Source organism: Cimex lectularius, unplaced genomic scaffold (assembly GCF_000648675.2).
Source record: "Cimex lectularius strain Harlan isolate CLEC.00 unplaced genomic scaffold, Clec_2.1 scaffold155, whole genome shotgun sequence".
Taxonomy (NCBI): domain Eukaryota; kingdom Metazoa; phylum Arthropoda; class Insecta; order Hemiptera; family Cimicidae; genus Cimex; species Cimex lectularius.
The window spans coordinates 813,458-840,039 of NW_019392710.1; the positions used below are offsets into that span (position 1 = coordinate 813,458).

The window sequence follows — 26,582 nt, forward strand, 5'->3', positions numbered from 1 at the left end:
CATCCATTTTGAGAAGGTAATTCACTAGATGACGTTCGGAGCGACTGGCTGGAGAGCGGTCGTGAATGCCCCCTCAAATTTCAGGCACTCCAAATGGAGCTGTACGGCTTGGCGCAGTTCCATTTGGAGTGATCATGGATGGCCACCTTTACATTCAGGATGGAAGAATTGTGTAACAATTGGTAAATTATTTTATTTTTTATTTTACAAATTACAACAAATTTGTAATAAGATGATATAAACTGTGCAGAATTTATAATTAAAAGAAAAAGTCAGAATTTGCAGAGTAAAAAAAAAGAAGGAAAAAATAGAGAAAAAAATGTTACAAATATTACTTACAGTATGTATAACTTCTAGTACCTATTTAGCCTAAACTTGTTTTATAGTAACTGTTTTGCTGCACTTCAACAGCAGAGACTTTACTTGGTTAATTATATTTCTTTGTGTCCTTAGAAATGAAAATAAGAACAGATTTATTGCCATTTTGCTTCAAACTCGGCAACAGTATTTTTCAATAATTAACACGCAAATATACGATATTTTTTAAAATTCACTTGGTTCAGTCAAAAGGTAAACATTCCCTCTATCAATAAGGTCTTTAATAATTTGGTACAGTTGTGTTGTTTTTGCTTGTTTGTTCGCTTTTTGATAAGACCAAAGTGCTCCTTTCAAGAATTCCAGTCTATCTTTCTCGTTGTTGTGATTATCAAGCCACTGGGAAAATTTACTAATAGACCAACCGACACTCTGTAAATAACAGAATATATTAAAGAAAGTCAAATAAATAAAACAACATGTGCCGCTAATAGTAAATTTCTGTGATAATGGTATCCACTTCCTACATTGTAAAATTACATAATCACAAGTTTTTGATAGCTTTGTTTAATTGTATATGCTGTAAAGAGATCAATATAGTCTTATATTTATAATCTATACATATTATAGATATAGATAGTACATAGATATTATAAAGTAATTTTTTTTTTATGATAGGTATGGGCAAATAAATAGTGAACTGCTTCAACCAATTTATTTATTGATGCTGATGAATTCTGGGGCCAATCTGTCTCCTCTCTTCAGGGCTCATCAAGTACCAAACTGTAACGAGACATAAAGAGGGAAGCCAGATTGGCCCCCAAAATGCATTGGCATCAATAAATAAATTGGTTGAAACAATTCAATATTTAATTTTTCCAACTTGAAGAAAGATTGAAGAAAAGACAATCAACCAAAATAGGAAAAGGAGTGGTAAGAAGAAATTTTATATTTAAGCGTACCTGATGGGGTAAAGGTAGATCTTGTGGACCCATAGAAAACAACAATGTGACTGCCAAGCTGTAAGGAACGACCTGGCCAAGGACTGGACATTTGGCTACTTCTTCTGGATTTGATGTAATTAGGGGTCGTAGGGATCGAAGGGTACTATAAATACCACCAAGTTCACTCAGTTGAATGCAAAGTGGTGATAACGCCATCTCAAGCTGTGTAACATGTGAAATTATTTTACAAATTTGGACTTAAAATGTCTTGCCGAATGAAAGTATAATGTGTAGAATGTAGAACTTCACTATGTGTAATAATGTTGGTAGACCAATTGTATGAACAACAAATAAGAAACAAGAGAGAACAATTTTGTTCATAAATATTTAATGTCTTAACCTTTGAGAACTTACACATTTGAAGTCTGCAATTAGCTTCTTCCTACCATTTTCATTCACTGGTCGAACTAAACAGATGTTCCTCATGAAAAGCTCAATTGTTCGCGAAGCAACCTCCATACAACTAGAATTTAATAAGATTGATTACATCAACAGACAAACACAGCATCAATTACAGAACAGACACATGTAAACTCAGTCGCAGCTATGCCAATATCATTAATCAAATTCAATATCGATAACATACATATATGTATCTTCACATCGCACAAAACATAATATAACATAAAACATTCATCACATTCCACACATCAAACATTTTTACATAGTCTAACTTTTTCAACAATTTAGTTTTCCTTTCCCTAATTATCGTTTTTTCCCTTATACAAAAACATCTATCTATTCCCGACTTCCTTCCCCACCCCTTCAAAATCCAACGTATATAAGCACAAAACAGCAATATGCAAGAATGGCACAATTACGCAGAAAACCAACACTTGAGTGAGTAGAAATATTTTGATTGAATATAATTTTTTTTTTTTGCATTGTATAAATTCACTTTTTTCCACATCCTACATGTATTTGTTAAATTTAAACAATGTAAATCCCAGGCCCTGAAGATGATCTCAATAAAGGCCGAAACGTTGGCACGATAAACAAAATGTTTTTCTGAAATCTACATCACACCAGACCGCATCTCACGATTTCTGAATAATAATGATTGAGTGTGATTGTTGAATATATACAGGGAGTTTGAGACATAATCTTACATCCTTTGTTCTCAAAATCAAGAATAAGACACAATTTTAAATCTCAACCGCTTAATGTTGGGTGAATAAATAATCAAATATGTAATTTTTTTTATGGTGTAATACTCGTGAATTTTAAAAACTAGATTTATTTATAAAAAAATAAAAAAATAAAAATCAAGATTTATGCCTGTTAATAGGCTCCCTTGGAGATAATAAACAGTTTTAAGATAAGAGAACGAAAGAAAATTTTAAGTTTATTGGATGAGAAGAATAGCATGATGATAAATAAAAATAGAATCTCAGAGGACAAATCTCTGAAAAATTGAGAAACAAATTAGTATTTTAATTGTACAGTTGTACTGTCATCTTAGAATTACACTCAAAAGCGGATGACCTGGTTTGGAAAGGAACCCCATTACAAAGCCAAGGGTAAGCCACACTCTGAAGTTCGGGTGGCAAAACTTTCAATTTGTAGCACAGGCTAGCTAGCTAAAGGGCTCATTTGAAACACAATAGAGCTAAAGCCTCTGATCTAAGATTTAACTGTCAGTAAGTATAGTTTTATGAAATTCAATAGATCATTATTTTTCATTGAATAATTTTAAGCAACAGACTATTTTTGAAGTGAAACTTCCATCGGTAGAGTAAAATTATTCAGTGTAATGAAAAAGGGAACCACCATTACTCTCAGGTACCGACAACTGTTTCTCGCCACCACTCCAACTCCGACTAAATGAAGTACACTACAAAGTAGTATTAAACTGTTGACCTAAATTGACAAAATTCACATATTAAACATCACCACAATTAAAATATGTTACAGGAACTCAATGAATATAAACGAGAAATAGTAATATTACATTTGCCATTCCGAAATGAAGAAGTGGACATTCTTTCTGAATTGAATAATTGAAAATTATATTGAGAATAAATAATTAATTGTATGAAGTTACAGAGTTTGAATCTGACTTGGATATCCTCAAAACCATAGAAATTTATAAGGAATTATGTCAAGATAAATGAGGACAACCCGGTACATATTTTAGCAAATAGAGATCTGGAAGCTGATCTATTTGAACAACTATGCCATGACAACAATTCTGAATTGAATACATATTGTGTTGTAATGCCTATATAACAAGTATGTCAACAGGAAAAGCAGCTTGATAATATCTCATTCAAGATTACTTCCTTTATCTTTAGAGGTAGCCCAACAATATCGTAAACTCTTTAAATATGTTCAAGTTATCATTGATGAAATCAGTACGGTAGGAGTGGAACTAGTGACTCAAATTGATACTAGACTAAAGCAAATTACAGGTAATTATGATACGAACTTTGGTGGTATGAATTTAATACTGATTACAATTAATTTAAATTTTTTTTAGTTGAGATAAAAAAGTCAATGGCACGAGCGGGATTTGAACCCACGATCTTCGGCAAGATACGCCGCTCCTCTACCACTTGAGCTATCGTGACCTCGATCCACTCGGACATCAACTTCCTATCTCAACCCCACCTTTTGAGTTTTCCCTCCTTTTTGCCATTTTTCAAATGTCGTGTAATCGGATTGGATTCTTGGTGAGAAATGAAATGGCCACAGAGAGCTTTAGTGAAGTATACTTCATTTTAATTCATTAAATTCACTAATTTCATGGTCCGCTTGACCAATTAATACATTGCAATTAATTAAGGTTTTTTTAATTTGAATTCGTGCCATTGACTTTTTTATCTCAACTAAAAAAAAACTTAAAAAAAATGTCATGTTGGATGATGACAAAACAATTTTGATAGTTAATAGTTCTTCGTAAGCAAACTATTTCCAACATAATTAAAATTATATATCAAACATATAAATATGAAAAGAGTTATCTCAATAGCCAATTATTTTCAGTGGCGATTTCAACATTAATTTTGCTTCTGAGGAAGAACAACCTTTAATCGCTTTTTTAGGTCTCAAATTTAATTTAAAAATAAACAATGATAGTCACTTCTAAACTACTAAATCAAGAGGCACCACTGATGCCGAAATTAGAATCAAGAACATTCTTAAATGTGGACTTTTCATCAGGAAGTTTCACTTCTGTAGTGTGTAGGGTGAGTCTACAATACAATTAAGTTTATGCAATAAAATAGATCATTAAAAATAATTTGGAACATACGATTGAGAAATTTGAATCTGATTGTGGAACGGAGACAGATATGTAGACACTGCTCTTGGTATAAAAGCCTGTAATTCCCTCATGTACAAAGATGGAGAACCTGTATATTCCTTCCTGTTAACAAATTTCATTTTTAATATTGGTTTATAACAAATTAATAAGGTACTCACAAATCATAGTCTTCTTTATGCATAGTTATTAATATAGATTCAATGGCAACTAAAATTGAACTCAACAAAGGGTTTAATATTTGTTGAGTTAACTTTTCACCCCCAAGGATTGCTTCATTTATAAGTGATAGTAAATTTTTGCTTAATTCACTTTTGCTTACTACTGTTTTCATTTGCTCACAAAAGTAAAACAGTATATTTGCAATTCCAACATTGAGTTCCTGGCCAGGTGTTAGCAACTCTAAAAAAAAAAAATAATAAAAGCACATTTAAATTTAATTAGAATGTTTATCGATGAAATATTTACCAATCACTTGAGTAGCTGCTTGTGTGTTGTCAAGCATTTGCTCCCCTTTTTGGCAAAATAAAGAGATAGCCTTTGCAATATTCTTTGCAACAGGACCAGTCAGCGTATCATCCACCAAAGAAACGTCCAATTCTCTATAAAATTTGAGATATATAATAGATAAGAAATGATTGAATGAACCTGAATTTTAGAGTTCTGACCTTGAAATTATTTTTATTAATGAATCAACTTTATCAATGGAAGGAGGCAAGGGCGTTGTTTCATTATGAGGGAACATTTCTTGCACTGCACCTATGAGAACGTTAATTGATCTACTAAGATATGCAGTCTCAAACTGCTTCACACATTTTCCTCTACAACAAATACCAACATTTACTACCTCTCTTCACTCCTAAATGAGAAAAAAAATATGCCCTACATTTGTGGATACATAGATTTGTTAGTAGGTGCAAAGTTAAGTGATTTTAATTTCTTATGAAAATCGAGATGCAACCTCAAAAGCTTTGGGTATTCACCTTCCAAAGCCTGTTTTATGTATGACGAATCTGTAAGTACTCATAAATAAATTATCTTAACAAATCCAATATTACAAATATTGTACTTTTAGCTGCTTGGTTCAAATGCTTTGATAAAATGTCATCGACCTGCACCCAGAATGTACCAGTCACTTCGAAGTTATCATGTTTCCCTGAGGGTTTACCATCGCAGAATGTTATTCTATTACTCAGAACTGTTTGAATTATAGCCATCTGTATTATAAAGCAAATAGTCAACAGTAGTTAAGTAGTGAGCAAGTCATAATAATTATTAAAGTAGATAATTCACCTGTGCACATGTTGTAAACACAGGTTTGTTCAGAGTGTTCCCCCAAGAAGACCACAACTCACTACGGAAATTTTGAATGTTCGCTGGTATATTTATACCAGTTACTCTTCCAGCACCACCTAATATAAAATACTTCGTCAATCTTTGTACATGTTATGAGGTAATTTTATACCACTTCTTGATGCAGGAAAGAGGTTCTCCATATTTAGCACATTACCAACATGGGCATCTATGTTGTTCAGCCATTTATCCATAATCTTTTGAACCTCAATTTCAACGAGACCTAATTTATCTAATATATCAATTCCCATAGTAACCTGAAATTATTCTTGAAAAGTAATTTATCATTGTAAAAAATATGACAATCACCTTTTCAGAGTTCAACGTGGTTAAGCCTTGTTCCATGATTTTACTGGCTTGCTGTTCTACAACAGCTTTAACGTGTTTTATTTGCTTTCCTTCTGGCTCCAAAATATCCAACCCAGTGAGGTCAACATCCCGGTGCTGCTCCTCTGTAATTACTATTAGTTTATACCTTTTTCATTAGCTTACATGAGGATAAAATAATAAAATTACCCAGTTCAGAAATAATATGAGCTGCTCGAGCAGGATCCAAGTCTGGCAGTTTTTTGGCAAGGTGCTGAACCCTTGATGCCCTCCTTAGCAGATCTGTTGTTTCATGAAGCCTTGACAAAACAACTGACTGCATTTCAAGCCTTTGATGAGGTTCAATTATTTTCATTTTCATCCTATCCACTGAGCTTACAAGACTCTTTAAAAATATATAAGTTTCTCAAAAACGGCTATTAAAAATACAAATAAATAAAAATAATATTTAAAAAAAAAGATGTGATTATCTGTTATTACATATACAATTTTTGATGGTCTATTGAGAAAGAATTATCAAACCCTTTACTCTAGCACTTGACATTTTGATTTTTTATATTATTTGTAATATTTCATTTAATTTTGGGGTATAAATATTAATTGTAGGCAGCTGGAGATCTGGAGAGAACTATAACTTGTTTAAACTAATATTCATTTTAAAAAATCCGGCTGACAGAAAAGAATAATTCCAAGCTGTAAATACTTGTCTTTTTTTGTACTGTACTTATATTTAGGAAATAAAGTATTATTACTATACATAAAAAAAAAAAATCTGGGATTAGGCCTACATATCTGTTTAGTACATAATTATGTCAAAGGCAGATTATTATTAATTTTTTTAGCCAACATTGTTTAGTTTTCATTTGTAGTAAGGTTTCAGCATCTTTTGTGACTTATTCTATATCTTATCTATGTAAATTATAGATAAAAATAACATTTGTGGAGGTAGTGAAATTTAGGTCTGCTGGGGACAATTTAATAACTTAAGAAACCTGTCATAAAGAAAGGCTTAAAAAACAACTACCCTTAAGGTGTCGTGACTGAGGGGTCTTAACTAACTAGTTATTAATACTTTTTCCCTAACCATCCCCAATACTTTTTCCAAATTTCTCAAATCAAATTTCAAAGAGCTATGCCACGATTAGAACCCAGAACTGCTAGTTGCACAAGTCGAACGATTAACAATTACGTCACCCTAACCACTGCGGGCCTGAATTTGATAATGAATATTGTATATAATGTATAAAAAATGTTACTTATAATTTGTGATAACAGGAAATAAACACTGCATAAATTAATTAATTGAAAAAATATATAATAAGGATAGTAAGATTTTTAAAAATTTATGAGTGTTAATTAATACTGTATTTTATGTTTACGGGCAGTACCAAACTAGAAAATGTTTTCATAAAACCAATCTTCTTGAGCAGTGAAAGAAAAATTAGATTAAACAAAAATGACTTAATAAAATGTAAATTCTTTTCTACTTATGAAAATTCGTAAAACATTGCAACTCAAAGAGGTGTGCATTTATTACATTTTCCATTATCTTATGTATTTTTTTATCAAATCTAAATAACCACACGTTTTCATTCTTGTCGTCTTTTACCTTTTTTTTCTTTTTTATCAAAACTAGAAATATGCTATTTCTTTTAACATCGTACGATTTTTTTTAAATTTAAAGCATTTTGTTTGCATTCTTCTAAACTGACAATTTATTACAAACGCATTACTTTTCCATTGACTCTCTAAATCTATTTTTTTTTAAATAATTGTAAAATTAAAAATCACAAAGTTATAGGTGGTTTATACCCAATGCGGTAATTTGTTTTCTATGTATATGTTCAATATTGATCTCATGTATAATTAGGGATGGTTACATCTATATTAAGATTTTTTATTGGGGGTATTTTAACAGTGAGCTCATATTAACCTACAGTTCAAGTGTTTTTGAAAAAAAATTGAAGTTTTATTCTTTGTATGTGTCTTAAAAAGTTAGTGTCATGAGTGGGATTCGAATCCCGCTCGTCACACTAACTTTTTCATTTCAACCAAGACCTTACATACAAAGAATAATTAATTGAAAGAAGTAATTTGGTCAATCAGACTACTAAACATAATTGAGTTAAAAGTATGTTGGTTCTTCTGGACTGGATCTGTATCTGGTACAGGTCTGCTGATATTAGAACCCAGGAACCTTACAGTGTGAGTTGCCATGTCAATGCTCTAACTTTTGTGGGCCAATAATGTCCCATTGAGATTATTTTATAGTACTATTATTTTGCGATATTTCAACCATTTTTACAATCTTAATTATTTTGTGTATTGTTATAATAGCTGGTGGTCGTTTTAAAATTCAACAGCTTTCATGATTCTTTTAACTTTTCAACCAGTACTGATCATTTGTTCTAAAAACTCTACTTAAGAGAATAAAATGTACTTACAATAGAAATTATTAATTTGCAAGAAAAAAAAACAGTCACAAAAGAAATTAATTAAAATAAACAAAGCAAAAAGCTCATTGGAGTGCTCATTGTAGAACATCATCCAAATAATTTTAAAACCAACAATGAATACAATAGTTCGTTGTATTCATGAGTAGTTAAGAATGAAATTACATTTATTCTTTACCGCTCCTCATGAATCCAACAAATTATTAAATGACCGGACACTTGAAAAAACACATTTCTACTCAACAGGAACAACGTAACTAACACGGATTTTTACGAACATATCACCATCAAATACAGATCTCAAGCCATAAAAAAATCAGTCTTTACCGCACTTCACGAATCCAACAAATTATTAAACAATCGGTCACTAAAAAAAAGCATATTTAATAGTTTTTATACATCAAGCTAGAAAACATAACCAACCATATAAAAGAACAAATAAGTGCCATTTTTATTTTATTTTTTATGAGGGTTCATAACAGCAGAGACCCACGGGGAGTTTGTGTTTTTGAAAAAAAACCCGCACTTTTAAATATGTCAGCTTCAAATGCAGTACCATTGGTTTTGAATCAGGACCTTTCCGATACAGTGAAATGATGAGCACTATGTCAACACATGATAGTATCTGTTTAATGTACATATTTTTGCCACAAATTAACATTTACATTCATCATGAAACTATAGTTTAAAAATAAATATTCATTACATTAATATTTATTTTGTAATTAAATACGTAAATATATGTCCAGTGATTCTAATAATAACAATTTTAAATATATTAAATAGATGGTCACTAAAAACACAACAAAAGTAATAATTGCTTCATTTCTGTCTCTACAATTGTTACCATCGTGTATTATTTGGTGCCAAGCTATAATCTCTTCATTAAAATAAGACAAAAAACTGTATTGTAAATTATGTTTAAATCTAGATTGGCAGTATTTAAATTTTTTTTTAAATAATTCTGCAATTTTCTTCAATACGGAAAACAATTGTGAGTAAGATAGGTTTATTAAACCAACTAAATAAAATTGTCAGTTGGAAAATTCTCCAACTAATTAATTGTATAGGGGAAACACAATAAAAATAAAAAATGAATAAAATTATTCTTTTTTTACACAGAAGGGTTTACATTAGTAGTGTATAACTGGAGTACACTTATTGTAGTTTTTTAAATAGCAGTACCAATTTATTCAGGACAAGAGAGAAATAATTGGATTGTGACAGGATATTTCATGTTGGTGTACTATTTCTCTAAAAAAATTTGGTTTACTAACAGATATGTCGTCAATTTGTTATGTGGTCCATAGAATGCATTTGCTGAGAATTCAGATAGGCTCTGTGGCCATCTTAGATCTTTTCTTTTTCTTTAAGAAAGGAAGCATACATCTCAAATGGCCATAAGGTCGATTAGGATTCCAATTCCTTAGACCAAACAAGCGCCCATCGAAAGTATTTTTCTTTATAAATAATTTAATTCGAATAACACTATCTGTTTTTTTCACATTTCTCTGAGACTACGTATAGAAATAAATCAATAATGTAACGTTCAAATCTGTTTTAAAATGTAAACGGATTAAATGTTTTTATTATATTATTCTTATAATTATATGTTTTATTCAATATTAATAACCCTTTTTCATTCATTGATTTTATTTTATTTTTAAACCTGCAAGGATATTAAGGAAAATATTAGTTCAGATAATGGTCTTTTAAGGATTTAAAAGTTGTTTTATAACCCATTATGTAGGTGTAATATTTATTTTCCAAATATATAATTGATTTTTTTTTTTTAATAAAGAAATTTAATATTGATAAAACAACCAAATAAAAATCATAAATAAATGTGCGAGACTATACTAGTTTAATTTGCTTTAATGTTTTTCTTTCTTTTTTGAAAAATCATCTGTAACAAATTTCAGATTCTGCTGTTCAGGATTTATAGGCTGTTGTGATTGGTAATAAAATATAGTTTATATTGAAAACCAGTAATAAACGAACGAACGACTAATTAGCTATATCAATGTTTAAAAAAATAAATAGATAGATAAATAAATCAAACAGTAAATAATAAATTAAAAAATAAATAATAAATAAATCAACAAAAAAAAACATTACAATGTTTGCAACAATAATATTGATTAATGGTTAAAATCAACTAATTTAAATAGAAATAGAAATAAAGTAATGAGATCATTTTATATTTTACAAGTAGTACATTCAGATTTACAGAAAAGAGAATTAAATATCCCAACTTATATTATTTTCGGCACAAAGGAATGTTTCTACAATAACTATATAAACACTCGCTTTCTTAAATATAATTAAAAAACTTACTACTTCTTTTTATTGATAATTGTTAAATCTTAAAGCATAAATAAAACCAACATGGGTAAAAGTTAATTTACAATCAAAATTCACCAGATTTATGTATAGTGTAAAGAGTTGGATAACTGTAAAAAAATTGTTCCATGCTGTACTAAATACATATAAACTTACTATATTAATATTTTTGTTCACACCTTTTATTTTAAATAATTAGTCCACTTCACGTTTTTTTAAAAATGTTATGCTACCTGGACATGAATGTGCATTACTGAAAGAACACCTTGTAATTTTTCAACCCATGTTGCCTGAGACACAAGGTCTTCATGCTTTTCCAGAACTTGCCTCTGCAATTCTTTGTCTAGTAATGAAATCCCTATATTGAAAACAAATAATTATTTCATTAAGTATAGAAAAAAAGAAATTGCAAAACAGCAAGAGGAAACTCATCATGACTATTACACTATCAGTTTCTGTTTGTTACTAAAAAAAATAAATAATAATATTTTCATTTTAAAAATTACATAACAGTTTTCTTAGTGTAAACAATAAATATTACAAAATTATTCAACTTCAAAATAAAATTAAAGAATGAAGGGTAGACAGCTCTGCCAGTAAATATTTTAAGTCCAACAACGAACTTCCTTTTTGCTAAATTTATCACACTTAATTATGTTATTTCTGCCATCAAGCCTTACCATCAGATAATCTAGAAAGTTGCTCTGTTACAGAAAGCGTGTGATGTACATAATTTTGAAGATCAACTTCTGGATGCTCCAATTTGTTGATGAATTGACATAAGAAATCTGAAAATTAACAGAGCTTGAAATTTAATATATAAAAAAATAAGTAGGAATTTAAAATATTAAACAAAAAGTGTAACAAAGAATAATGCAAATAATATGAAACAATGAGGTGAAGACTGCAAGGTGATATCTTGGTCTCTCTGACTATCTAATCTATTCTCACTGATTTTGTTTGTCAATTTGTAGTTCAATTCTCATTTCTTTTGTAGTTAGTGTGCCTAAATTGTTCATTGTTTAAAGGTTTGATAAAGTTGAATGAAGTGAACACTGTAGAAATGCTGTTTTTAGCATTACTTGTAACATTATTGCTACACTATTAGTAAGATTAACACGTTTTTAAAATTTACAATTAAAAGTTAAAAATTTTATCTATTTATTTTTCCTCACAGCCAAGACGTTATATAAAAAATATAATTAATTGAAATTATTATTATGGTCTGTTATGACTGTTAAACGTATATGGATTAACTTTATCGATGTTTGTTCAAATGTTAAAAATGCTGTAATTCATAATGGTGTTTAATTTTTTTTTTTAATGAAAGATGCTGAAGATGGGGAAATAACCCAAAACCACTCAAGGAAGGAATTTAAATAAACAAGTACAATGTACCACCAAAATTGTTTTCCGCTTATTAATGTTGGTTCCAAGTTATTTTCTTTTAGATATTCTCCTTAATACTCACTTTTGCAATTATTCTTTGTTATCAATTTTGAAACTTAAATAGTTTTTAAATGTGATGTAAAAATATGCTGCCATTGAAATTAACATTATTAGATATTTTTCTATAATTTTACTAATTTAATGAGTATGTTATATACTACTATACGGCCTATACTATATACTATATATAACATTAACAAATATAAAATTTATTTATGTGTATGTATTAAATGGTGAAAAATAAAAACAATGCTGGTGAAAGACTGATAAGTCAACTTGATCTCTCGTAATCGTTTATTTTTTTAAATGTATATATAATTTATTTATATGTATATTAAATTTATATATGTATAACTAAATAAGCATTTTGCATTGTTTATTTAGCAGTTACATTTAATTTTAATTAAACATGTATACATGTTTTTAACTAGATAAAGACAATAAGTACTATGTGTAATAATTACTCAATGTAAAATCATTTAAATTACCTTTATTCCAGTTATGCAACATCAATTATGGCATAGGCAATGGAAGCTTGATTTTTTTAAATGGAGGGCACCAATCTTCTTCGTGAATAGATGCTGTACACTTGTGGCATTTAAATTCATCCTCTTCCCCCAAGTTGTTGCTTTCTAAGTCAACACATTTCATGTGGAACCATTGGCCACATTGGCCATCACATTGTACCCAGCTGACATTTAAATCTGTTGGCTTTTGACAGTTGGATGCTGCACAGGGGTCACCAACTTCGTGTTCTTCCCATACTTGATCATGCAAAGTAGTTTCAGAAGCGAGTTGGGTGATGCACTTTTTTGATGTTTTTACACTTCTCCTTCGTCTTCTTCTGATGATCTTGGCAGGACTAGGATCGCTTAAACTTTCTGGTATACAGCCTGACATATCAGTAATGGTTTTCTTTTTAATACTCTTCACATTGACACTTTTGGGTTTGTACATAGCCTTTTTAGTTTGTCTTACTTTTCTTTGCAACACTGCTGTCGTCTTCACATTGGTCTCTAAATACTCTAATTTTTTTGGTGACATAGAATTGGATGAAAGTGATTCTTCTATTAAGTTTGCTGGCAAACTTATGTTTTCAAATGTTGGCTGATGAAACCTCATTTGCCAAGCATCATAAAAAATCCATAGTTGCTCCATTTCTTGGGAAGTGAATTCTAATAAATCTCCGAGCAACATCATTTGTCTTAAATCCGCAAAAGTACCTGCGCTCAGTTTGATCTGGCTTCTTAAATTTACGAGTGGGTATGTTCTAGATGTAGATGGATCATTTTTCTTTAAATTATTATTCATTACTTTCATTTTAAATTGACACCAAATATCTTCGGAGATTTCACAAGTTTCTTTAACGTTACCTACTACAGAATTCAGTCCTGATAACAACTCTTCTGAATTGAATAAGTTTTTGGTCATTTTCTGCCATCTTAAAAATTTTGCATATGTATAACTGAGCGCTAAAAATTCAGGAATTTTGACTTTAAGTTTATCACCTGAAGATAAGAGAGTACCAATACTTTCTATTGTTGGACGTTTTGTCATAGTACAATATGAACATATATTTTTAATAGTAAAACCAATCATTTGAGAATTGACGTTTCCATCAGTCTTGAAACAAGATACATGAAATGAAGTTTTGCATAGGAAACACACAATGGAGTAACCAGTCAAATCACCACCACAAACACATCTACAGAGCACATTATTTCCAGATTTGGCAGTTAATTCTAAATTTTCCATTCTTAGCTGTATCAATGACTGAAATTGTTCTTCAAAAGCTTTAAGAAAATCAGATTTTGCAAAATTGTGGTCTTTTTCATTTATTAAAGACTCAACATTTTTAGGAAGACTATTTTGCCAATGTGCAGACCTGGGTTCAAAACGTCTTGGCCATAATGCTTGCATCAGAGATATACCAGAATTTTGTTTTAAAAATACCTGCTTTCCAAAACTATGCCACCTATTGGCATGAAAAATTGCTTCTTCTAAATCAACTATGAACTTACTACTAACAGAAATCAATTTTGCTTTGGCCAATAAGGCTTCCAGTTCTGAAACATACAAGATGTCTTCACCAATTAATACCTTTTCTATAACATTTTGAACACTCTGGACTTCATCAATGTTTACCTTTACTATTTCCTTACTGGGCAATTTTAAATGGAATTGTTCACTTGTTGTTAAAACAGACATTTTGTTTAATTCTATGTCAGAAATTTTCAATGCTTCCATATTGAATGTTTTAATGGTTTGCATGTTAGTTAAATGATTTGTTAGTTCCTCCTTCTTTAAAATCACTTTTCTATTTGTAGAAGTTGAAGGATATGAAGACAATAACTCTTTTACTTCTTCAATTGTGGCTGTATTGTCGTATATCAATGTTTCTACTTTTTCAACCCAGTCGAATTCCTCTAATCGTTTTTCTAATAAAGGCAACTCCAGCAAGTCCAAATCTAACGACTTTCCCAATTTAACACAACTTACAATTCGAGCCCTTGGTGCAGCTTGCTTTGACAATACAGAAAAAGCCATTCTCTGAAATTTAAGTGCTTCATCCAGTAGTTTTTTTAAAGCGTTAGCTTCCATTATAGTACAGGGAAGATTTTCTATTTCATCATAGAACAAGGCAATGTCATCAATCGTCAGTTTATTCTGAACTTTCCTCTTTGCTAAACCATTCCCCACAATCACTCTAGCTAATGCAGAACAGTCAATAGATTTTCGCACTTGAAATTCAAGTAAATCTATTAGATCACTTTGTGGAAAATCTTTTTCTTTGGCTTCAATCAACAATTCAGTCAACGCTTTCAATGATATTTTGGTTGTTGATTCTGAAGATAAAGCATTTTCCACTTTCTTTTCCCATTCTTCAAATTTGTAAAGCTTGGTCTTCAATATCTCAATCATTTCTTTTAAAAAATTGATGCGAAATTGGTATTTCACAATATAATTGCTTGGTTTGCAATGGCATAGTTTGTGAATATGTTCAAGACAGACTAGTTTCATGCGGTTACAAGGGCAAAATACAGAGGACAGAAATACAGTAGTATTACATTCTGAGCAGACTCTTTCATCATCTGGAACTGTTACATAATTAAATTCCACTACTGTGTTTATTCCAAAGCTGATCGCTCTGTTCCATTTAACAGTTTCAGCATTAACCATTGCAACCATATCCTTCAAAGTGGCTTCAGCTATATCTCTATCTAGATCACCAGCTATCAATGCCATATTACAAACAAGCTCATCATGAGAAAAAACACACGGCCTTTTTAAGCTTGAATAATGACTGACACATTCTCTTCCCATTTGCAGCCAGTCATATGGGGCAAAATTGCAAGCTTCTGCAAAGTTGAAACCTTGATTAAAACCGGCATGGTATGCTCGTGGAAATGTTATAACAAATTCACCCTCTTTCTGATCTGTTCTATACACAGGTACCCCAGCATTCATCAAGTCATTCGGGTTCATAATAGTGACCAAATGATGGAGTAAATCCGGTTGAGCAGCAAACAATTCAGGAGCAGCATTCTTCATGGCTTTCTCAAATTTTTCAGCATTACTACCTGAGACACCATACCATGTTTTTGGCTCTCCTAAATGTAAGTAATTAATCGAATAACTCCAATGATCTTCGTTGTGCCAACAGAATGTAGCAAAACACATCCCAGCGTACATCCAAGGGATTTTCATGCCTGAGATGTCTGCACTAATATAGCGAAGAACTGAAGAATTCAGTACGGGTAGATTATTCAGATTCCAAGGGGAATCTGCATATTTATCAAATTCCTCTCTTGAGATTCCATCTGTGTACGGCTGATTACGTCTGGGAAAACCGGAACCATGATCTATAACATGAAGATCAGCTCCATATTCCACTGTTACTGCTTCATCGATTGAAGAAACAACCCTCCAAAATTCTTGTTCAACTTTACTAGTAGATACTGATGTAGGATCGGTTTTAAAATAGTTACTTTTAAATTCATCTGCCATCATTTTGAATTCATTTAACGAATATTCACGCTCAGCCTGAGCAAAACCAAAATCTTCAAGAGGTTTATAAACTTCAGCAGCAACACATTTCGGACAACGCCAGCGTTCTGGAATGTCCACAAGTTTTGGGATCAAGCACGATGAATGATATCGATCTTGACAAGTGACACAAGTTACAAGTGGCTCCTCAATATCACCTGTACAACAGCTCTTACACATATATTTAGCTAAAGGGTCAAACTCGTATAAAATTTTTTTGCCCCTTGTTCGAGAATTTTCTTTTAAAAGGGAGCTATCTTCACAAACAGCCATTTTTGGTCCAGGACCTAGAAATTTAAGGCTCTTTAGTTCTCTCAACGAAGGCAAGCATTTACTGAAACCATATTCTTGTTTCTCCTCGACAGATTTAGCGCTAGGATGATTGGCTGAATTCTTTTCAGAATTATTCCTAGAGCAATTCATGCCGTCATGGTTCTCTTCATTTTTCTGGGATTGTAAAAATGGGAGTATAAGGTCTTCATAATTATGTTTTAGTGCAGAGGAAGCTGTTTTTGAAATATAGCCCATTTCATTAGCAATATCGGTCCATTTTTTCTCTTTTGTTACCTCATCAATGCCACCCTTTTCTTTAACTAATCTATGCAGTGTGTATAGATCAAGGCTATTTTTTTCAACTAGAGGGATTTGAAATGTTTTACCTCTAAGTGCAAAGAATTTTGTCAATTGATCAATGAAATTGAGTTTGATTCTCGTCCGTGCTTCCAACTCATTTATCCTCTGTATCCTGGGAGTGAACCTGAGACTATCTTTTTGAAGGACAAAGGGCGACTTCCAACCTTGTGGCGGTATAATTTTGCAAATACCTGATTTCTCTCCGATAATACGTATTTTTTTAATATATTCCAATGGATTAGAAAACTCCTCAAATGAAGGCTCAAAAACAGGTGCTTCGGGTGGTGGACTGAAATTAAATTTACTTTTCCCTTTCCTTGGTGTTGTTTTTGGCTCTTTGGGTCTAGTCTCCATTCTTGATTATATAGAAGAACTTATTTTGATGACATTCTTATTTCTACAGCCCAAGATGACATTCCTTATGCCTAAAAAAAAAAGAGAAACATGTGTTTTAAGGGGGATAAATGACAAATTAACTTTGTCAATATACAATTGGAATTTAATAAAAAATCAACGCTTAATTTACTGGTGTAAATATAAATTTTTCAATAAAACATCACTGGCATTTATATGTGAACTGAAATTGTAAAAGTAGTGGTCACCCCTATCATATTACTATACAGTTACTTCTCTCACGTTTGAAATTAGACTCAATTATTCTTATTATGAAGGAAATACTCACACAGATTTACTCCATGTAACACCAATATGCTGTGATTGTATTAAATCTTTTATTATTACAAAACAACGACAGTATTTATTTATTATATTTTCAGTTTACTCTTTTGTTCGATGATTTAATTATGACGTACTTATTAACCAAATAATTTAGAAAGTAAAAAAAATGATTAAGATCTATAATTGATGTATCAACCGTAATTTGAAATACAGTTATGTGAATTTACTATATACCCAAAAAGAAATCGAAGCAAATTAAATATGTACGGAAGTGAACAGATACACTGCAGAAACTAATATTTGCTAACCATTACCACCATTTGGTGCTGTGTATTTCAAATCTTATATAGTTGTATTATATGGGGAATATGATTATTAAGAAATCGAAAAAGAAAAATATCGGTTAATCGCATTAGTTTAATTACCTGGTATTTCTAGATATAAGTAGTACTGCTGGTACAGAAAACCCTAACAGGCATTGAATACCTACTATGGCGAATGGAACCGACGGCACGAGGATTGAGTCACGTAGACACTCATCGATTCATGGTTCCTTGCTCGAGTTTCATTTTCTCAATAAAATTAAATTGACAAAGTAATGTCGGTGCGCAAACCGACAAAAGAACAAAAGCACATCTTCAAAGCGAATGAGTCCGTTTGCACGGAAATCGTCGTCAACGTCGGAATTACACAACAAGCACTTCTTTGCAAGTAACGTAAAGATACAAACATTGCTTTAACTGAAGCAACATCTCAACATGGCGACAACGAAGCACTGTCTAAGGCCACATACGCAACCGGGCCGAGTTCAACAGGAATAGTCTTCGGGTCGAAGAAGCCTTCGATCGTCTTTTCCTTTTGTCTGGATTTTAACTGATAATTTTGGGAAAAAAGCAAGATTTCGATCAAAATGGAGATAATTCAAGTTCACGCGATGTCACAATTCACAAAGAGAAGGAGGAAGACGTGCGGGCCGAGATCACAATGGTGTCTTTTCATTCGTATTACGATCCAATGGTAGTCAATTCCTACATTTTCTACTTTGCATTTCACCCGCATATCAGGTTTTTGTTTAATTGTATATACATATAAATGTTCAAGCAATTTTAAGAAAATATATATGTATCAAATAACCATCGGGGATCATGTAAAGGCATATGTAGGTTCTGTAATATACAGATATATACGTCTACAACTTGTAATAGTATAACTTATATATAACTTGTATATATATAAAAGAAAAGTTAGACCACAGAACCGATGAAAACCCAATTGTTCTTTTCTTAAAGGGAATTTTGATAATAGACAAAGTACGGGGAAAACTCAAATTGAAACTGAAATGGATGATATAAGCAAATGTATCTTACCAATGTAACTGCTAATGTTAACGGGTCGAATCCCCAATTTTAATAGTAAAGAAAGATGGCTCGTGCGCAATGTCATACAATTAACAGTTATCATGGCCGTTTTTACAACTAGAATTTCCTACGCCTTGTCACACTAAAATAAGATGTAATTTGCTTCCGTAGCGTCTATACGCGTTTTGTCGAGCGAACAAATATTTTTATATTAAATCTAGACTGTTTCAAAATAATGAACACTTTCGCCGTAAACAAATGGAATTACCTTAATAATCTTAATTGTAAATTTCAATGGCAGCACAAATAAGAAACAAAAACTTAACTAGTACTACGGCAGTGTGTAGAAAATAGAAGCGTCTAAACGAGTATTGGAGAACGAAGGGGGAACGATAATTAATACGTGTAAAAACAATGAGACTTACCGTCATTTTTAAACGAGCTCCATACCTCGGTCCCCATTTAAACAACATACAAATCTCAGCCTACCATCCGATTTTCTGACTGCCGGTGCTTCGCACTTTCAAACCCTACATTAAATGAAGGACACGTAGAAATAAACACCAAAAAGGCATGTGCGGTTTAATAGAACGAAGGTTACCCTATCCTCCGAACATGCCATTTGAAATCTATGTATATGTAGTATGTTCGTATTTCCTTTGGACAGAGGGAAACCGGGTTTTTAATCTAGTTGATACAGTAAATTAAACTCTAATAGAATTAGAGAGAGAGTTAAAAGAAGTATTTCCGTTCCTCTTTATTTATAAATTATGAGGTACATACAACAATAATTATGACGAAGTGCTGGTGTTGGCTGACGGTTTGTCGCCTAACTCGAATCTTGGCCATTCGAGTTAATTGGCGAAATGTAGATTGTCGACTATTCTTATTTGTTATAACATTACACGTATACACCGCTGAAGTAAATGACCTTTGACTCTGGGGTCAGACACAAACCTTTGTTGACATTGGGGTTATGTAAAGTAATTGAAAACAAAATTTGAAAGTTTCACATTCATTTTTTATTTCAAGTATTTGATTATATTATAATAAAAATAAAACTAAAGAGCACTTGTTTGTGGGCCAACTCCCACGCAAGTGCTCCCTATGCAGAGAAAGATCGCTCGATGTGGCCACATAATTGATGCACGTCTTGCCTTGGCTCCCTGTAGGGTGCGAGTGGGCATGCCGCCGGATTTAAAAGGGGTCCTTGGACACAGTGGCGAGTTTCAGGGTCCCCTTTTCGCTCTTTAGGGGAATTGGGAAATTTTTTATGTATATAACCGTCAAAATATGTTTCGTGATTCTGTTTTGTATAAGTAAGTGTACCTGATAATCGTAAGACATTACCGCACAAGAGCATTAAACACACTAAATTTGGCTTTAATAGTGGACCAGGTTTTGTTTATAGCAATTTCCAATGCTGGCATCTTCCTTGATAAATGCTTCGACGAAGAAAGTTGAAGGGTAAATATTATTCCTAAATATTTGTATTCTTTTACCACCTCTATTCACAGATGGATCACTTATCGAAGGTAGAGGGAGTGGTGCAGGAATCTACATACCAAAATTAGGAATCAGCATCTCCTCCCCTCTTGGCACTAACACCTCCATTTTTTCAGCTGGAAATCTGGGCCATCAATGTGTGTTGTAGAACACTTATGGAAAATAAAATAAAGGGAAAAGATATTACAATTTTTTCTGACAGTCAGGCTAGTCGTAGGGCAATACAAAAAGATTTGTCAACCTCACAACTGGTGGAGGAAACTATAGATCTATCAGTAGGATCTCTTTCAGGTTTGAGAACAAGGTAACCCTTATTTGGATACCAGCACATAAAGGATACCATGGCAATGAAAAGGCGGAAGGCCTAGCCAAAGAAGGTTCTAATATTGCGTTTGTTGGACCACAACCGTTATTACCTCACTCTATGAGCACAGCGAAAGAGAGTATTAATAACTGCGGTGTGAAACAATTCCTTAGGGAGTGGAATTTATCCCCCGGACACAGGCAATCGAAAGAGTTTGTTAAGCGATCAAACCAGCAGAATCGTAATGGCTATTCTCTATCTCAAGGAAGGGAATTAGGAGGCTGATAGGTATTCTGACGGGCCACTGCCCACTGAGAGGAACCTCTTCATAATGGGTATCCTACCAGATCCCTTTTGCCGTTTTTGCAAAATAAAAGAAGAAACGGCAAGGCACTACCTCGCAGAGTGTGATAGGCATGCTAGGTCTAGATTTGAAATCTTTGAAGGAGAGGACATCACCAATTCACTCCCCAAGATTAAATGGTCCAAAATCTTTGGGTTTCTGAACAGGTCCAAGAGGTTTATGCAGGACAAGTGAGCCGACCAAGTCCTTTTTAGGGATGGGGTACAAGTCTACCCAGCCTCAACAGAAAATAGCTACCCAAACAGTAGGTTGCATACAAAGATTAGCAAAGCTTTGTATCACTGGGGCAATGAGAACTACCCTTACAAATGCACTAGAAATTCTGCTAAACCTTCCTCCACTGGAAATATTCATGCAAGGAAAAGCTCCAAAAACACTCAAATTGGATGGAAACTAACAAACATAATTAACAAAATCATATATCCGTTCTTAGAAATGGTCACTGCCTACATGATCCTGGAAACATTCTTTACCTTATAAAGTCTGAACAGATTATAAAGAAGAGAACTCAAGAGAGCATCAGATACAATGATATGGTTTCAAATGGCTCCAAAACGAATGAAGGAACCAAATCAAATGTTTTCTGAACAAGCGCAAAATATGAGCTGAACAAGCCAAAATAATCAAATTCATTAGGGACTTTAGTCTTTCAAGCAGAAATACATGCCATCAATGCTTCTTCCCCTAGAAAATCTTAAAAGAGGTTACACTGTCAACAAAATTCTCATAAGATCGGATAGCCAAGAATTAGCATGTAAAAAATCACATCAAAACTAGTCAGCGAATCCATCCGAAATATCCTAAACCTGGGGAAACACGACAATCTGATGGGTGCCAGGGCACAAAGGAATTTTGGATAATGGAAAAGCTGGCACACTTGCCTGAGGAGGATCTACAAGACCGTACATAGGCATTGAACTTACACTTGGGATATTAAAAACAAATACAGAATCCTCCATCCCAGAATGGCTCCAAATAAAAACCGATACTTGGATAAACTCTAGGGGATGTTGGATAAACTCTAACACAACTTATGTGAAAACAATTGCAACAAGACTGATAAACTCACTGCCTCAGTTGGAGAGGGTCAGACTCAGAGTAGTGATAGGTCTATTAACCAATCACTGGCATCTGAGAAAACATCTACATAACATGGGCATATTAATGATGATCCCATTTACAGATTATGTAACGAGGTTGAATAACCAGCCACCCATATCAATTTTTAATGCAAAGCAAAAGCTCAATGAAGACATAACCTAGCATACAGAAAAAATTTAGAGAATGAAATTGTAGCAGCAACAGTCAATGACCTAATACTTCTAAGAAGAACTAGGAAGGCTGCAGAGCCTGGGGAGCACAAAAAACACTTCCTAGTATCCTACTCCTCCTCATTATCAACATCATAAGAGTCTAAATTGACCATCTATTCAACCAGGTGGGCATTGACTTTGCAGGTCCCTTTTTGGTAAAGTACAGTGCTCGTCAAAATGTTAGTGTCACGAAAGCTTATCTCTGCCTGTTTGTGTGTTTATATACTGAAGTCTCACGTTTAGAATTTCTATCTAGTCTGTCGTCAGAAGCATTTTTAGTCAATTTGGATCAATTTGTGGCATGTATAGACACCCTTAACACTATTTGTTCCAACTATGGTCCCAATTTTGTAGGAGCCGCTGGTCACACAATGGAAACTCACATTTTCCTGAAAAATAATTCCACCAAAATTGATATCAACTGCTCTCAAAAGCAAATTCATTGGACGTTCAATCCACCCAAATCCCCCAATTTTCGTGGATTGTGGGAGGCTGCTAAAAAATTTCTCATATTGAAAAGGATAATAGCTGAAGCAGTCCTGACGTTTGAAGAGTATTAACCTTATTTTCTCCATAGAAGCAAACCTTAAAGCCAGCCTTTATATCATTTAAGGGATGACCATGACTATGTTGATTATTTAACTCCTCACCACTTCTTAATAGGTTCTCATCTGCTAGTCTGCCTGAAAAGCCTTTGCCTTATAATTCTCTATTATACGAACTTTGGGCTCAGTCATGACTCATTATTCAACTCTTCTAGAAGGGATGGATTCACAGATATTTGATTACTTTGAACAATAGAGTTAAGAGTTCAAGTAATTGTAAACCCTTCATAGAGAGATAATTTTCTTGACTAACTTGGCGAGTAACCCTCTCACCTGGTCCATAGCCAGAATCTCACAGTTGCACCCAGGCAAGGACAGGATCTCCAGTCGCCTTTGTCCATACTGTTCAAGGTGTTGCAAAACACACCCAAGTCAATAAACTGTTATGTTTGCCTGACTAATTTAAATTCGTCTCATGTAAATATTGTAAATCTTTCTTTTGGTTCGTTCTTGTGGGTGGAATGTGGGAGAATGTTTCTGTTTTTAATTTTTATTCCTTCATTTATTTATTTTTTCACTTGCACTTATTATACTAGGTGGTTTAGTTTTCACAATCTTTCTGAACTTTGAAATTATTTTCTTCTGTGAGTTCCATTTTCATTTTGTTTTACTTGTTTCTTGCCTTCTAAAGTCATTCGAGATTTGATGGGTGGTGATGTTAGCGCCAACGATGCCCTTTGTACCTGTAGGTAAAGGGGGCTGCAAAATTGTGGAACCCAATTCTTCCTCCTACTTGATGCTGGAGGACCAAGGTCATAAGGACTTGGAGTAGCCAAAAACAAAAGGCATATTTACACAGTTATTTATCTACAAATCTAATTAGTAGTTAGTATTTAATATATTATATAAAATAAATAAACAGACAAATATAGATAGATATCCTTTTTACACAGCCCACAAATTAAGTAATAAAGAAGAAAAACAGGAACCTTAACAATTCTAACCTTAAATTAAATAAACCTACCATCACAATTGTACACCGTAAATTCAATTAAAAATAAATAGCCAACCAACCAATAGCTCACAAGGCCTTTCGAACATGGTATTTAAACTAATTATTCATGTACTTCCTACTAACAATTATAGCATTATTTTGTACATTTGAACTTTTTTAATATTATGCACCCTCTCATGCAGCGATAGGCTTTTTTGTATGTCACTGAGTCATCATCGCCCAATGGCTGACACTCGTGGTGGTTGACAACTGCATTACCGCGGAACCCGCTAGGTGTCACAACCAGTTCTGGAATGATCTGCTCTCCTCTCTTGTCTCAGAGTAGAGCCATTTATTATTCAACTATGCAGCGGCATTTATTACCAAGCCACTAGAGGTGGCGCACGGCGCATTCTCTAAGAAACTTTGCAGTTTTACACCCAATTGCAAGAAGATTTTTCTTTCCATGTTTGGCGCCCACCGCTCATTTGCCGGGCACTCGGCTTTTTTATTTATCACACTTCCTACAATAAGGCGCAGTGCCCAGTGCCTACACTAGAGGTAGCGCAGGGCGCATTCTCTAAGAAACTTTGCAGTTTTACACCCAATTGTAAAAAGATTTTTCTTTCCATGTTTGGCGCCCACCGCTCATTTGCCGGGCACTCGGCTTTTTTATTTATCACACTTCCTACAATAAGGCGCAGTGCCCAGTGCCTACACTAGAGGTAGCGCAGGGCGCATTCTCTAAGAAACTTTGCAGTTTTACACCCAATTGTAAAAAGATTTTTCTTTCCATGTTTGGCGCCCACCGCTCATTTGCCGGGCACTCGGCTTTTTTATTTATCACCACACTTCCTACAATAAGGCCCAGTGCCTACTACGCGATACTACAAGCGATGCGATTGCAATTCGACACCGTATCGCTTACTAACGTGATTCCTTGCAGCGAACCGTTGAAATTTTTCTAAATCTATTTTATATCCCTAAATTTGCCAAGTTCTATTAAATCTAATTTAGCTAGTTTTATATTTTCCATCAATCGTATCGTGAAATTTAACTGTGATGTCAAAATTTCATTGTTAAATTTCCATTTTTCGTTTGGTCTTTAAATATCATCATTTTTAATTTAGCGTCTTTAAGTTTCCAGTAGTCACAATACAGTAATAAATCTATCATTTTTTCTATCACCAAAGGAGAGTCTGCCAGTAATACCACATCATCAGCAAACATAACAGTACTTTTATTTACATTTTCACTCTTCGGAGTCTCGAAGTTTACCTTTGTTTCCAATGAAATTCAATAAACGGCAGTTCTTTCCCTGTTTGTAGTCTGCTTTTAATGTCGGCGGATTTTTTTTTAAATTTCCATTCTATCTTGAAATTCCTTCAATTCTCGGCGAGATTACATTCAAGTTTTAGTTCTGTAGGTCGCGTAAAGAAATCCATCTCCCTTTATTATTAACGGCTTTTTTCTTGACTTTAACCATTCATTCGCAAGATACACATGCACGTGGTTCAATTTACTAGTCACGAGCTCATGACTACGCCAAGTGTACGGAGAGTAGGAAACCAAGTGTACTCTCTGTCTGCTGAGAAACGACTGACTGTATTTAAACAATTGTTCATGATACAGACTTCAACATTCCGCCCACCAAAATTTGGTTTGGCACATTTAGTAAAAGATGGAGGCGAGGGATATGACCTTGGCCACTGGTCACTTGCAGATGCCGGTCGACGTTCTTAAGGTTAATATTCTTACCTCATTATCGGTCCCTAGATGGATATCTTCGATGCGCGCCAAATAGGTACTTCATTTAGGATCTGGCGGGCACTACGGAAAGGGTTCCGTCTGCAGCAATGATGACATTCCATTCCAGCGTCCATCCACTACGAGGCCTCCTATCGGCACTTCCAGTCTCTCGCAATCGAACAAACGCCCTGAAACCACTTAAAAAAACCACGCACTGAAAAACGCCAACTGTCTCTGGGATATCCATTTGCTGGCGACCTCGATGACTCATTCTCGCAATAATATTGACAACTTCTGGTTCAAGATGTCTTTTAAGTAACTCCGTTATTAAAAGTGAGGATTAACAAATTTTTTGTTTTCTATACATTTTTGAGCAGCACACACACACACACACACACGCACACGCACACGCACGCACGCACGCGCGGTGTTGAACTTATTTAATTAAATCAGATATGTTATTTTGGTTACAAACAGGAAACAAAAGTATGTATTGCATTTGTAGACCGCGCCTAGAACTTGATGGCGAATTCCAGTTCTGCATAATTTGAATTTTTTTCATATGTGAGTCTGCCGCTGAACCCC

At 33.3% G+C, this 26,582-nt stretch overlaps 1 protein-coding gene across 10 annotated transcripts; it reads right to left on the minus strand.

Annotated features, from left to right (window-relative positions):
• Positions 1–492: 492 nt before the first annotated feature.
• Positions 493–20,149, minus strand: LOC106668752 (conserved oligomeric Golgi complex subunit 5). Of its 10 annotated transcripts, none has more exons than XM_014397788.2 (16): positions 19,648–19,976; positions 11,738–11,845; positions 11,291–11,415; positions 6,451–6,646; positions 6,244–6,386; positions 6,047–6,191; positions 5,875–5,993; positions 5,651–5,798; positions 5,468–5,594; positions 5,250–5,402; positions 5,050–5,183; positions 4,743–4,983; positions 4,573–4,686; positions 1,674–1,782; positions 1,278–1,481; positions 493–747 (listed from the first exon to the last, which is right to left on the minus strand). In XM_014397788.2, the coding sequence occupies exons 1-16, from the start codon at positions 19,682–19,684 to the stop codon at positions 544–546; spliced, it is 2,307 nt and encodes a 768-aa protein (XP_014253274.1). In that variant the 5' UTR covers positions 19,685–19,976; the 3' UTR covers positions 493–543. The 10 variants fall into 10 exon arrangements, 4 of the variants coding, with proteins under 4 accessions (XP_014253274.1, XP_024082120.1, XP_024082119.1 ...); XM_024226352.1 differs by lacking the exon at positions 19,648–19,976 and adding an exon at positions 19,232–19,391 and having other exon boundaries at positions 6,050–6,191; XM_024226351.1 differs by lacking the exon at positions 19,648–19,976 and adding an exon at positions 19,232–19,390.
• Between the last annotated feature and the right edge of the window lie 6,433 nt (positions 20,150–26,582).

Bases quoted from the DNA above. Each gene is read 5' to 3' on its own strand.
- LOC106668752 (XM_024226351.1), bottom strand. From the start codon at position 19,325: ATGATAACTGTTAATTGTATGACATTGCGCACGAGCCATCTTTCTTTA. The intron at 4,687-4,742 runs GTGAGTACCTTA...ATTTGTTAACAG, and splicing joins CATAAAGAAGACTATGATTT to GAAGGAATATACAGGTTCTC. The intron at 1,482-1,673 runs GTAAGTTCTCAA...CATGTTACACAG, and splicing joins TAATTGCAGACTTCAAATGT to CTTGAGATGGCGTTATCACC.